At 36.2% G+C, this 14541-nt stretch overlaps 1 protein-coding gene across 2 annotated transcripts in view; it reads left to right on the top strand.

Annotated features, from left to right (window-relative positions):
- The window catches only part of lrfn5a (leucine rich repeat and fibronectin type III domain containing 5a), a 123907-nt gene that overhangs the window by 88921 nt on the left and 20445 nt on the right, over window positions 1-14541 (top strand). For both annotated transcript variants that reach the window (XM_014013767.1, XM_014013766.1), the window contains 5 exons: window positions 10065-10289; window positions 11135-11263; window positions 11348-11528; window positions 13324-13479; window positions 13624-13883. In XM_014013767.1, the coding sequence (XP_013869221.1) occupies window positions 10084-10289; window positions 11135-11263; window positions 11348-11528; window positions 13324-13479; window positions 13624-13883 (932 nt within the window). In that variant the 5' untranslated portion in view covers window positions 10065-10083. The remainder of the gene's footprint in view (window positions 1-10064; window positions 10290-11134; window positions 11264-11347; window positions 11529-13323; window positions 13480-13623; window positions 13884-14541) is intronic.

Genomic DNA, 14541 nt, shown 5'->3' with positions numbered 1-14541 from the left:
GCACTTGATATCTGTGAATATCAACTTGACAGGGTAGCACAGGCTAAAATTAGCTACTGCTCTAAATGTGCAGACAAATTTCTGAAATTAAAATCTCTGTCACACTTTTGCCTTTCCCCCTCCATTCCTAATACATATTTAGATGTGTGTCTGTAAGAAAACAACACATTGTCATATTACTTATTCAGTTAAATTTAATTTCCGTAGCATCAATGTAGCGACTTTGAAACACTCTGCTTTGCACATGGAGTATTTAGCAAAAATACTTATAAAAACACACAAAAAGGAAAGACAATCAGGCAAATCAGATCCAAGGTAACAGAACAACAGTAGCTGTTGAGGATTGTTGGAAGCTGTAGCTGTTTGATTGCCTGTGAACCAACACAGGAAGAAGTCAATACTGGAACAAGTGATCCTCAAGATGTGCATCAGATAGGCTTTTGGGGAAAAGAAGCTGCTTATGCTGCAGCAAGTATTCTTTGACTTGTTTTTTTCCTCTCTTCTCTTCTCTGAACATAACTGGACACTCACATACACACACTTTGTCTGCTGTCAAATGCACCACTGAGTACAACAGGATATAAGATAAGAGATGTATGCACAGATAACTGCTTCATGCTTTCACATTTGCTCTCACATGTTCGCACAAACACTCACACACAAACTCACAATGCGTCATTACCAGCCAATGTCATAATGCGTTTGCAGTGCCCTCCCACAACGCTTCACTCTGCAGGCCAATCCCATTTACAGCTACATGTAGAAACAAACAAAACCAGGGTTTGTGGAAATGCAGATGTGTGTGTTTTCTTACATAAGCTCGCAGCCTCCTCGTGCTTTCAGGATGATGATAGAAACAGTTTGTCATCCTCCCACCCTTTTTTTCCCCTGCCTATTGCTAACCTGCTCGCTGTCTTCATCCATTCAAATCAAATGCACTTTAATGGCATAACGGAGACATTTTACAGGGAAACATAACATTGCTGACATACGTAAACAGCTAATTAATTATGAATTGTGAAAGCACAACAATAATACTGGAGAAACGAAGAGCTAAGTGTCAGCGAGTGGATCGATGAATTAAATTGTGTGGGAGTACTCTGGACAACCCATCAATATATTTTACTTATATAAAGATTGCAGTTTTATTGCTCTTCATGCTGCTTGCTCCATTAGAAACAAGCTTATTTTTCATGTCTGATGAGGTTAAAACATTCAGCAGCTCATCATCTTCAGAAGTCCAAAAACATTACAACAAATGACTGTTTTATTTTAGCTGATCTCATATTAGTTAGAAGTAAATAAACACTCAAAGTGTAATTTTTTATTTGATTCTGTGCAGTATATGAGCTCTTTTCATATTGACTGTTAAAAWTATGCATTTTTCACATTTTTGTTCAATATAGCTGCTATCCCCCGAGAACTTGTTATAAATAGTTTTGTATATATTTTATTATTGCTCCACCAACACTGCAGTTAAATTAACATCACATTACTACAGGTTTTATAGGATATTTTTAAATGATTATATTTTAACTTGCTTGTTTTTTTTTTCTTTTTTGTGCTTGAACTACACGATTTTTATAATAAAATATTCATGTTGAATAAATCTAAAATCCCTCATGATTTTGCTTAGTTTGTACATAATTATACACTCACTTTGTTCCCAGCCAAACTTCAAACAGCCTCATAATTTATAGTTTATTGCAATTTTAACATATGCACAGAATACAGCATTGCAGGAATAAAATGCATTCATAAGATGTGATCAGTGCCACAAATATAGACGATCACTTTGATGCATGCCATAAAAACAGAGAAAGTACTGTTTTTCTGTGGGTTTTTCTTTTTCTAGTTAATATATTTGGTGTTATAAAGGAGTAAAAGACAACATACGTGGTGCAAAAAAATCACTTAGTTTAAAATTTTAATCCTGACTGTTTACAGCTTAATATCACTATTGTCCTCAATCTTTGTAAAGCAACACRCAGAGAAACCACTTTACACAAGATTCTTCAGCATCACTCAAATGCACTTTGAGGGATGATGATAGTAACGTTATGGCATCAAAATTGTTTTATGGACATTATATAATCTGATCGCTGGTGATAGATGCACTCTGGTGTGTTTTGAAAAATAGTCCACTGATGTAATGCTGCAAAAATTGTGTTGCAGACCACATATTGCTCTGCAGCACCATGAATGAGGCTCTTACTACACCGCAATTGTCTCCCGTTACACATCTTTCTCTTGCCATCTCTTTTTTCTTTCAGAGCTATTCTTCTTTTTTTCTAGTCATTCATATAATCCCAACGAGTGGATTTATAACTGGGGCTAAAATCAATATTCTACTGGCGTACATACGTCTTCATGTACTGTGCGTTTAGCGGTTTGCAATAAACATGCAATCTCATTTCTGTGTGCGGCTTCATACATTGTGCTTCCTCATATAGTCCTCTCAGACTGACCTTGACAAAAATCATCTTAAATTCCCAGCAGCTCAAGTGAGTCATGCTGCAGACTGCATCTGCCTTTGATTGCTTTGATTTCAACTATTAAATTCAATTTTGTCATCAAGAAGTGATTGAGATGGACGGCACGAGGCAGGGAAACAAAGGAATCTTCAGCTTTGATGCAACGAGTCCTGCTGCTTGGAAACAAAGAGTAAACAATAAGAGGCAGACTGAAGGAATGTCTCACTGGCTGTGTGATTCATGAACAGATTTTATTTTGATTTGAACCTTTGCTTTTTTTTCTTTCTTTCTCTTTCATTTTATTACAGGCATGTGTTTGTTTATCTAACTGTAGTTTGACTGTAGAATACCTCATGAATCGATGGATTGAATTTAAGGAAACTCTCAAAACAGCCACTGGATGTACACCTACAACTGGTTACCTGACTCAAGATGGTCGCCACTGCTAATCACTTTAGCAAACCCTGAAAAAAGCTCTGTCACTTTTACAGATGTTGATGGAGTTTGTTGTGGTAGTAACTGAGATTCACCCTGTTCACATACTCAGAGCCATACCAATTTATGCAAAGTTTTAATGTTATGACATTTGGAACAGTATGCAATATGTATTGTTCTATGAAATGTGTGCATCTGTTAGTAAATATGAAATAAATTCAGTGTTTTCCCTACCATTGAACAAGGAGGACAGAATGCCCTGATAGAACTGACACTCCCCACCTAAACAACAACCAGAATCATTTTCAATATTTTCTCACATATAACTGAAATATTGTGTTGTGGGGATAATTTATCATAATTTAACCCTCCATCCCGTTGTACATCACCCAGAGCAAAATGTATAAAACCAACTGTATTTGTATTTTTTTTTTTTTTTACAGGAGGAGATGAAAATAAGTTGTAGACGTTCACTTGCATCCAGCAGATCATTTTCTGCAACATGCAGGAACTCACTTGTAAAGCTGGCTGCTTTAAAGGGCATCATGCAAAATCCCCTTTTTAGCTGTTAAATACATTTTGTTGTGGACTTAGAGTCTCCAAGAGGCAGAAAATTTCTATTTAGTCTTTCCTGTTTCTGCAAAGATATCTGTATATTCTGTTTGGGTCAGATTTTTTCAGTCTGTTCAGTTTTCTCAATTTTCTATGACATTTTCTGAACGATTATGTCCAATTATTTCTGACAGAACTGCCAAAAAGGTCTGGGCTTACCAACTACAATTTTCTCATCCTAATCCGCCTCTTGTTCTGGGTCAGACTCTGGTTCCAACATGTAAGGCTGGATGAACAAGTCTTCTGTCGTTGACATCTTTACATTAAATAGTAAATAAAACAATTAATAATAAATAAAATATAAACCTCAAACCCCTGGACCGATCTGGAAGCTGGAGGGGGGCGGGGCTGGAAGCGTTTTAAAGGCACAGTATCAAATACAACTGGTGAAAGATGAGATGTTAAAGTTAGAATAAGGAGGATTTCAGACCAAAGCATCGTTGTTCCACTTTATATCGACCCCAGCAGAAGGATTTAAAAGCATACATCTACTTTCAACTAATTCAGATTAAATTGCAGACTTTTATGTTCAGCACTTTTTTAAGACTAAATTTAAACGTGTCACTCTAGGTTAAAAACATGATTTCCTTGGTGAGCTCTGTCACATTTATCGCAGTAAACTGTGATTTGTTGTGTTTGTCTGAATCAAGGCAGCGTGCAGATGAGATTGCTGACGTTGTGTGGTTATTGGCCTTTGTTTGGCTTGTCTGTGCTCAGTGCAGCAGTCTCAAAGTGCACTAATTGAATAAAGAGTAATTTTGATGTATTTAGGCAGCTGATGACCCCTGTTGTTCAAGTGGATAAAGCCATTAGCTGATGCATCAGGTTCACCGCAGTGGACATAGAGAAGCAAAGGGTGGAAGCTAGAGAGCAGGCAGACTAGCAGGTTGGTTTAAGTGGCCTGGCCATTTGAATTCTTCATTAGATGCGTGTACAAACAAGCAAAGCACAGAAGACTGTTAAATATAAATCATTTGGAGAAAATGAAAAAAAAAGCAAATGTAAAGGTTTTCTGCAGGAAGAGCTGTTTGCTTTCATTTCTTTCATACTTTGATTTTAAATTGTTTAACACCTCATGCTAAATGCACTCCTTATAAACCTCTGTTCTGATTATTTTAAAGCCTTTATTCGTGTCTGCTTAATGCATCTACGTGGGAAAAAGAAGTTAACTTATTTATTTATGACATGCCTGTCAGTAAGAGACAAAACAATCATTAATTTTAGACACATCAATTTTTTTTAGTTTTTATTTTTTACGTTAGAGATGATATATCCGTCCRTCCATCCATTCATTTGCAGAGCTGCAGAGAGCTGATGTTGTGATAAATCTTTGTTATTGTTAGCTATTTAAAGCTGGTGTTGTGTGCACATTTGTTTCCAACTCTAGAAGGTTGTATAAAACCACTTTTTGTTTAATTAGAGAATGCAAACATATGCAATGATTTGCATATATTTATTCTATTCAAATCATCAAAGCTTTACAGTTATATAGATTTAAAGGTTTATTTACAATTCAGTCTGAAGAAAACAACAAATGTAGCTGTTAGTAGAGTAAAAATGCTTATACAGAGTGGAGACCGACTGCATTACAAAGAATTATATGCGTTTGTAATTTAACTAACAGCAACAATACAAAGAATTCTAATCATAGAATATAACTTTTACAGCAGAAGACAAAGAATTGCTTTGGAATAATTGTGCAGAATGTCTTGTGACCATGCATCTGTTTGAACAGCAGTGTGCTGTAAAATACAAAGATGCRACTCTGAAAAGCATCATTCACTTTGAGATTACAGGAGAACCCTCCTACATATCAAGTGTTTTTCAAACACTGACATGGAAAACATAAAGATAAAAACAAGTACCATGTACTGCCTGACACTCCCGGTAAAGATCTCTGTAAACATGTTGGAGACATGTTCAGTACTGTTAAACTGGTGAACACAATCTGTCAGATGTTGCTTTTTAACCCACAGGGGTGAAAATGAACATGAAATATTTTTTTCACCTTGACAACATGCTCCTTTTTGTCTTTTTCATTGGCGATCACTTCACTATGGAACACCAAAATGTTCATAATCAACTAAATAAAACATCACAAAATAAGTATTTTATTTAATTTCAGTAGTTTTGATTCCGAAATGTCTTTTTCACGAAGTCATCTTTCATTTCAATATAGTGTTTTCCCCAATTATTTCATAATGACACTGCTCAGCAGAATGACTTCATCTGTCAATCAGCATCTGTGGGTTGGACCTGCACGACCATTGGATGATCCTTTTGCACATTTATTAGTTGCCCTGAATACCTGCACACTGCACAGCTTGCGCAGCTAGCAATGACTTGCTAGGACAAGGGTTATGAAGGATGGCAGAGTGGCACGCTGCGCTAAGTTTAACTKAGCTGCAGCTTTAGTTTGAGCTCCACACTACAGCCTAGGGCACAGGACTACAGTATGCATTGCACCTTTGATCACATCATCCTGTCCAGGGACTGCAGGTGGAAATTTGCATTTTTTGCTATATCCTGGTACCATGCATCTTTCCTTGGTGTAAATTGTCTCTGTATAAATAAATAAATAAATAAATAAATAAATAAATAAATAAATAAATAAATAAATAAATAAATAAATAAAGGCATGATTTCAGTATGTGATTATTTTCATCGGGGTAAAGGAACGGCCAAACGAATAGGCTCCGCCCTGTTTTTCTTGATTGACAGATGAAGTCATTCTGCTGAAAAATGTCATTGTGAAATAAATAAGCCACTGGGGAAAATACCTTTTTGAAATAAAATAGGATTTTGTGAAAAAGACATTTTAAATTAAAAACTGCTGAAATTACATAAAAATCTCTCAATCTTTTTTTCTTAAAAAGTAAAATAATAAAATGTTCATGACCGTAACATTAGAAGTGTATTTGTATTCTGTTTTTTCAGAATTACATTGTCACATTTATATTTTTTATTTATAAAGATGTTTATTTAATAATTTTTTTTATTAATTAACTTATGAACATTTTTGTGTTCCATTTATTTATTTATTTATTTATTTATTTATTTATGGACATTTTTGTGTTCCATACATTACACTTTTTGTGGCTTTATATTTTCAGCATTGTGAAAACTTTGACCACATTTTTTATGATCATTCTATAGATTCTTTCTTGCTTTGCCAATACCTTAACATGTGATTGGATGGATGCACATTAACTGTGCAAATGCTCAGAAAAAAGGTCAACAAACATCTTCAGTCATGGCTGCAGCATCAAAAGAGTTTGCATTACACAAGTCCTTCCAAGTCGTTGCTTTTAACTGCCAACTTGTTCCACTGGTCATCCTCATGAGACTCGACTGCAGCCAGAGATCAGTCTCGGTGCATGAGGTGGGTAGAGAATCAATTTAAGCTGTCCGGGGAAACCAGTTGTTCATCAGTGAGTGAGCCAGGGGTGAAACAAGCTTTTGGGGTGTGTGTGTGGTGGGGGGGCGGGGGGGACTTTCTGGGGAATTTAGTGGACAGCTTTCAAAGAAGAGGATGAAACAGGCTGCGCACGTGTGGAACAAAATCGCATTTTACACACCGCTACAAACAGAGCTTAATTTGTCTTCCTCATTCATAATCCCTTTGGTTTGTTCGGTTTTTYGTTTGATCGTGGTGGTGCTACATGTCACACTGAGCAACACAGCAGTCACAAACTTGAGTGTTGAGTTCAAGTGAAGTTCTGCTCAAATGCTATCTTTGATATGTCTAATAAAATGCATTGCTGTTTGTTGTTTAGGGTTTGCATAAAATCTTAAAGCGTGACAGGACTGCTTCATCTCCCCTACCTAAATTAAATAAACCCTTTCCCYCAGTTTTCCTTTCACACCTCAGCACTCATTTTAATTAGCTTCCTTCTGATCTCTCTTTTTTTCTCCTTCTCTGATAACTCTTCCTCATTTCCTTTCCATTTCTCTCTCTCTCACTCATTTACTCTCATTACAGTCATTTCTCTGTGTAATTAATGAGCTGATATCTGCTTTCATGTCACAAGGGTCACAAGCTATGTGTGTGTGAGTGTGTGTGCGTGTGTGTAACCAGTATATATGAGTCATCCAGTGCTCTATTTACCGRCTCCTTCGCCTTTGTGCTCTTCTTTTTCTGCACTCGCACATAAAGAGAAAGATAAACAGGARTTGCGTGACCTTCAACACGGCAGCTAGTTTCAGCTCCGTAATTACTCTGAGAAACAAACAATGTGTACAGACAAGGGGGCACTCAACTAGACAAGAGGAAAATGAATAGCTTCTCAGTCAAACTGACACGATGACGTGATAAAATACAGTGCCTGGCCAAAAATGTTGCAAACTCTAATAATCTGTTGGACGACGTTTAGTTTTAAACGCAGCTTACTTACTTTTTGAGTTTGTTTCTGTGAGTTTAAGATTAATATCTCACAGAGTTTTGCGACCAAATGAAGTCTTTTCTAGCACATTTAAAAGACTTGGTGAGTTCAAAGTCCATTTCTCCAGTTCTTGTGTAAAAATGATAAATTTTTCCCAATAATGCTTGATACTGGCAGTGTAATTTGGAACATGAAACTATATGAAATAATATGAAACAAAACATTGTCATCTCATTGGCTCTGATGTATGAATGTTTGAGGGGAAGAATAAATGAGAGCATATAACATAACCKATATAAATATTGTTGCTAGGTTCAGACATGTAGGGGTAATTGCAGTACATATTGGGAGTGTCTTGTATTGTGGGCGGGGTTTGTCCTAGCCATGATTTGCAGAGTTTGAAATATATGTAGAGGTTCTTGAGTGTGGGCGGAGTTGGGCAAAACCATGATACGTCGGATTGACTTGTCCTGTGTGGCAAGTTAAAAGATGAAATAAATTATTTTGAACATGTAAATATAATTTATTGATGCCACCAGGCACCCTCTTGTCTCGAGTTACGATAAATAATTTTCATATTCAAAAATGGCAATTGTTTTTCAGGTGAGTTAGGGCAGTTTTACTTGAGCTAAATAGTTACACGTCCCTCCTTGTGTACGTTGTTGAAATGTCGTGAGGCTAGCACCCTTTTTGTCTCGAGTTATGACTAAAATTAATATTTATATTTAAAAAACATTGGTGTTTTATGGYCATTTTGACCAAGTTACATGCCACCCCAGCTGCCCCCCAGATTCTTCAAACTTCACCCAAAATAGTCAATCTTTAGTCATCTTTACCAAAACTCCTCCCACAGAAGTCAAACAGACCAATCATGTCTTTGACAGGACTCCTCCCACAAACAAAGAACCTCCCACTTAAGGACTGCAGAGACCACATGTTCTCCAAAGCATGCTGGGTAAATGATGACGTTTACCAGGTGTTCTGGTTTGAGGCTGCTAGCAAGCTTTATCCTCTGTAAAGGTTAATCTTGGACGTTATCTGATGATTAGTGCCTTTAAATAAAATCAGCGTGTTTACAGAGAGGAGAATGTAGAAATGAGTCAACCTGAAACTGGAAATAATGATGGAGGGCAATGGAGCTGCTTCATAGARAGAAAACTTTAGCTTTAGCATGTTAGCTTCTGCATTTGCATCCGAGCTAATCTCTATATATTGCAATATGATGTTAGCTCCCTTCAGGGTGGATAGAGCTCACAGTCTTGTACTGGAATATCTAGTAGACATCATAAATTACCCAGTATGTTTTGTAGCATCAAAAAAATGTTGCCATCCGTGTGACAATATAAATAATTTATAAAAACTAAACCTACAGTATTTGTACAATATTTGTTTTACAGTTGAAGTAAATGTCCATATCTAATGTCGCAACTTGTCACGGTTCCCTTTAAAGGGGATGCCATGTAAAATCCACTTTTTAGCTGTTCTAGCTGTTAAATACATTTTGTTGTGAAGCTATTTGGAGTCTCTAGGAGGCAGAAACGTTGAATTTAGTTTCTCCTGGTGCTGCAAAGCTAACTTTATATTCTGTTTGGGTCATATTTTTCAGCCCGTTTAGGTTTCTTTCATTTTTTTCTATGATGTTTCTGAACTATTACGTCAAATTATCTATGGCAGAATTGCCTTAATCAGTCTGGACTTACCAACTACAATTTCCTCATCTTCATTCTCCTCTGGTTCTGGGTCAGACTCTGGCTCCAACATGTGAGGTTGGACGGCCAAGTCTTCTGTTGTTGACATTTTTTAATCAAATTGTAAATAAAACATCTCTGCAAGCTAAAATAAAACGTAACCCCTTGAAGCGCATCAGTAAAAAATCCAGCTTCTTTGAGACAAACAGCAGAAAAGGGGCGGGGCTTGTTGCATTACAATAAGGTGGAATTCAGACCAAAGCATTGCAGTTCCACTTAAAAAAAACCCAACTGAATGATTCTAATGTGAAAAGGAATGATTTAAAAACATGTCTACTTTAAAGAATAAAACTTATTAAAGGGAAGCAAGTTGTTATTTTTTCTGATAACTCTTTTTTCTCTCTTTTTTTTGCCACTTTGCCATTAACATCTCCATCCCTCTCTTTCTTCCTCTCTGCCTGTCTGCTTTTCAGGTGTTGTGTCCAGGTGAGAATGGTTACCATGGAGAGGCTGTTGCTGTGCGTGATGCTGGCAGTTGCCATGGCGGTGCGGGCACAGATCTGCCCGAAGCGCTGCGTCTGTCAGATTCTGTCACCCAACTTGGCAACCCTCTGTGCAAAGAAAGGTCTATTGTTTGTACCTCCGAATATTGACCGACACACAGTGGAGCTACGGCTGGCTGACAACTTTGTCACAAGGTGAGGATCGGATCAGTTTTCACAGTTTTCCATGTTTACAGCACAACTTCTGCTATTACTAAAATGCCAACCGAGATTAATGAGTTGGTGGAGATGTACCAAACACTACAACCTTTATAACATTAAGAAAATAATTAGATCAACTATTTTTCATGATGATTGTTTTGGAAAATAAATAAAAAAAACAGGTGATTTTCCATAATAGCATCACATTATGTTGATAATAAAGAAAACACAGTGTTCTTAATCAAAGCACCAACTAATAATGAATTTCAACACATAACTAAGTTAAACTTTGAGGAGCTGATATTTGCATTTATTTTTAGATCTGTAGAGCTCCAAGATGTAAATATATTTAATAAACTCTGACATGTTTGTGAAGRATTCTCACAACACCTAAAAAGAAACAACATATTCAGTGTTAATGTGTGAGAATGAGCAACATTTCTCCCAAATTGGCTGAAGATAAGCTAATGGATGATGTCAGGAGGTGACAACCCAAAGATCCTTCTGGTGAAGATGAAACGATAGCAGAGTATTTGAACAGAAGGATTCCTTCAGTAAACATAGAGGCGTGTCATCCTCTGCCTCTGGAATGAAATAAAGCTCATTTGATTTGTTTTATTTATTATTATTATTTTAAGATAACGAAGTTCTAAAGTACAATATGTGGGATATGGTCATTAAAATGTTATAAACACAACTTTTCTTAATTTTTTTTAAGCTGGCCTTCCATTTTAATGAAATACCAATGCAAGTGATATTCACTTGTGCCTTTTTTGAATGAGAATTGTCTGTAAAATATCAACTTTCTTTATTTTAACTGTAATTTTTTGTGTTGACAGTGTWAAAAGAAAAGATTTTGCAAACATGACACGACTGGTGGACCTGACGTTATCCAGAAACACCATTTCTTACATCACACCTTATGCCTTTTCTGACCTGGAAAATCTCAGAGCGCTGCACCTCAACAGGTACGGACCCACGTGATGGAAAGCTTCCCACCGTTTTACTGGAACGTTTTARAAWTTATTTTTTATTTCTTCAATCTTTCCCAGTAATCGCCTGACAAGAATAGGGAACGATACGTTCAGTGGGATGTCGAAGCTTCACCACCTGATCCTGAACAACAACCAGCTGGTGCTGATCCATCAGGGAGCGTTCAATGACCTGCTGGCGCTGGAGGAGCTGGACCTCAGCTACAATAACCTGGACTCCATTCCATGGGAGGCCATTCAGGTCAGCTTGCACCACTTTCAGGCTGGATGGCTAAAAGCTAAGAAAGAAAAAATCACTGTAAACACATACAAATAACATTTAAGGTCATTTAAATAGTATTAAATTTAATGTGTTAGGGTTTTGTGTCARTTAGTAAAACCATACTCCATTACCACATTTTAGAAGTAGGCAATTGAAGACAAAAGTGTCAGATAAAAGAGATAATTATACTTTTTTACAAGTCTGACACGTTCTGTGAAATAAAATGTAAAAGGTTTGAAAGTTTCATAAATGGGACTCATCACATCAACTTGATGATTAAGCTGCAAGTGGTGTAGTCAGAGATCTAAGATGGTGTAAGCATTCTTTGTTTTGGAAAGTTTTGAAAATGATTTTTCTCTAAACATGATTATTGTGGATGCTCCTGATTCAAACACTCTAACTATTGTAAGAAAATACATGTTCAAAAGACTGAAGTCAATATGAAAACCACCACTGTTAAATAAAATGATTTGTAGAAGGAATGAAAACCATCCAACACCAGAATTCTGGAACCGAGTTTTATTGCCACCGGAGCTGACAAGGAAAACCACACTGCCCAAAAACGAGGAAGTATATCCATTTATACATGGTCTTCAATGCCCGCGTCCGCCCCCTACTGACCTACGGCTGAATCACAGGCATTCAGACAAAATTCTCACCTACTGTTCTCATAACGGTTGATTATGTGTTGTTTATAATTCGGACATGTAACTAATCTATATCAATCAAAACATAATAGATTAAGCATCGTCAACATTATAAAAAGGAATACCTAAAATTATAGTTTTGTGCTTTTAACATCAGTACTAACCTGTAATAACTATAAATTTCTTCACTATTTTATCTCTCCACATGGCCATGCTCAATTTGTTCATAAAATGCACACAAAGTTCTGAAATGGCCCTATATTGAAGTTTCACAAAYCAAATATGTTTCATAAATCACACGCTTGRTTTTAAATATTCTGCARTCAGTGTAAAACAATCTAGTCCAGGTTTTGCAGTGTTTATGTGTTTTAGTTTTTAAACTAGAACAGATTAAATAGGCTCAAGGTTGTGAAAAAATAGTGGAATTGCCCTTTAACCACGAAAACTTCAGTTTTTTTCTTGTGAATTTCTCACTTTACTATGTCAGAAAATATTAAGTTTAAATATCAAAGATTTTTGCTTTTAATCATTTTTATTTATTTATTTATTTAATTATTTATTTATTTGCAAAAATTATGACTTTTGGAGCTTGGATAATTTTCTTGTTTTTTTTCTTAGAAACTTCTGAAATTAACATAAAAAATTAAGCAGCGATTTACTTATCTTTTTCATCTGCAAAATAGTCTTAACACATCATAGTAGAGATCATCCCGCTGTAATGCACTGGTAGAAACATTTTCAATAAATTAATTTGATAAATAAATACCTTATTTATGGGCATCTTGAAGGAAATGAACAAAATATAACCCTAAGGAATGTTTTATAGCACAGAAAAAAACGKAATTTAGGTCAATTTTTAGGCATCTTCTTGTTCAGCAACACTTATTAAAACACTCAGTATCTMTGGATCACGATATCATGATATCTGGGTGTCAACATGTGCTCAGTTTATTTGGACAAAATCCAATTTACTTCCTGATTTAATGTGATGGGTCACACATGTTGTTCTATGTCTCCATATTCATTTATCAGCAACTGTAATCCGATGTTTTTTAAGCTATAAACCATCCTTTATGAAAAAAACCAAGCTTTGAAAAAAAGTCTGATTTTCTCTTTTACTTGTGCAGAAAATGACAAGCCTCCACACGTTGAGTTTAGACCACAACATGCTGGATTTTATTCCAGAGGGAACCTTTTCCCTTCTACAGAAACTCAACCGGCTGGATGTCACCTCTAATAAACTTCAAAAGCTACCACCAGACCCACTCTTTCAACGGGCGCAGGTACTTTTACAAGTTCACTCTAAAAAATTAACACATTTCTACTCAAAAATCAGAGAAAAACCTGCCTCACTGCAGTTAGTAGCTGGATTTGAACAAACCGTAAATGCGTTGGTTAGTTTGTTGAACACATTTTCCTACACTCAGGTCTTGGCGACATCAGGGATCATGAACCCCTCTTCCTTCGCGCTGTCGTTCGGTGGAAACCCTCTCCACTGTAACTGTGAGTTGCTCTGGCTGAGGAGGCTGAATCGAGAGGACGACTTGGAGACTTGTGCCACTCCGCAGCATCTTTCCGGTCGATACTTCTGGTCCATCCCTGAAGAGGAGTTCCTCTGTGAGCCTCCTCTGATCACAAGATACTCCCACGAGATGAGGGTCCTCGAGGGACAGAGAGTTGCACTCAGGTAGACATTTTATCAGACAGGAATAAAAATCCAACAAAAACAAGCTTTTTTGATGAGTTACTTGTTTTCATTATCAGACAAGTGCATTTAACCTGACTGACACACTGAATATAAAAAGCCGTGCTGCTCAAAAACACACAAGTCAGTAACTTTGCACAAAAACATTCAGAAGGACAAAACTACATGAAAACAAGAAGTCTGGTAGATGATGATTGCTTCATTTGCATATATATTGGTCACACACTTCCAATTCTGATAAATGCGTTTCCAAATATGGAAATATGAAAATTAGGAAAGTAGGACAAAGAAAAATAAATGTGATCCGTTTTATATTCTTTCTTTTTCTTATCTTGTCTGCATTGGGTTATTGGAGGGTTTTTGTGTAGACTAATAATGGTCAACTCATCAACATTTTTCTTTTTTGAGGTGTTTATCTCATGTATTATACAATTGCAAAAAGACCATCAGATGCTAAAAATACTTGTTAATCTGATCACCATCATTTTTACATGCAACATCTCTAAAATGATGGTTTTGTTGTGTTTTCACTTTTTTAAAATAAGCAATATCTTGCTTGTAAAAGTCGTAATTCTTTCTAACTGATTACTTCAATGAATGCAATTTGATAATTTTAACTTTACTTTTATTTTATCTAAGC

This window comes from Austrofundulus limnaeus, unplaced genomic scaffold, assembly GCF_001266775.1.
Source record: "Austrofundulus limnaeus strain Quisiro unplaced genomic scaffold, Austrofundulus_limnaeus-1.0 Scaffold105, whole genome shotgun sequence".
NCBI lineage: Eukaryota > Metazoa > Chordata > Actinopteri > Cyprinodontiformes > Rivulidae > Austrofundulus > Austrofundulus limnaeus.
This window is presented reverse-complemented; position numbering and strand designations above follow the sequence as displayed.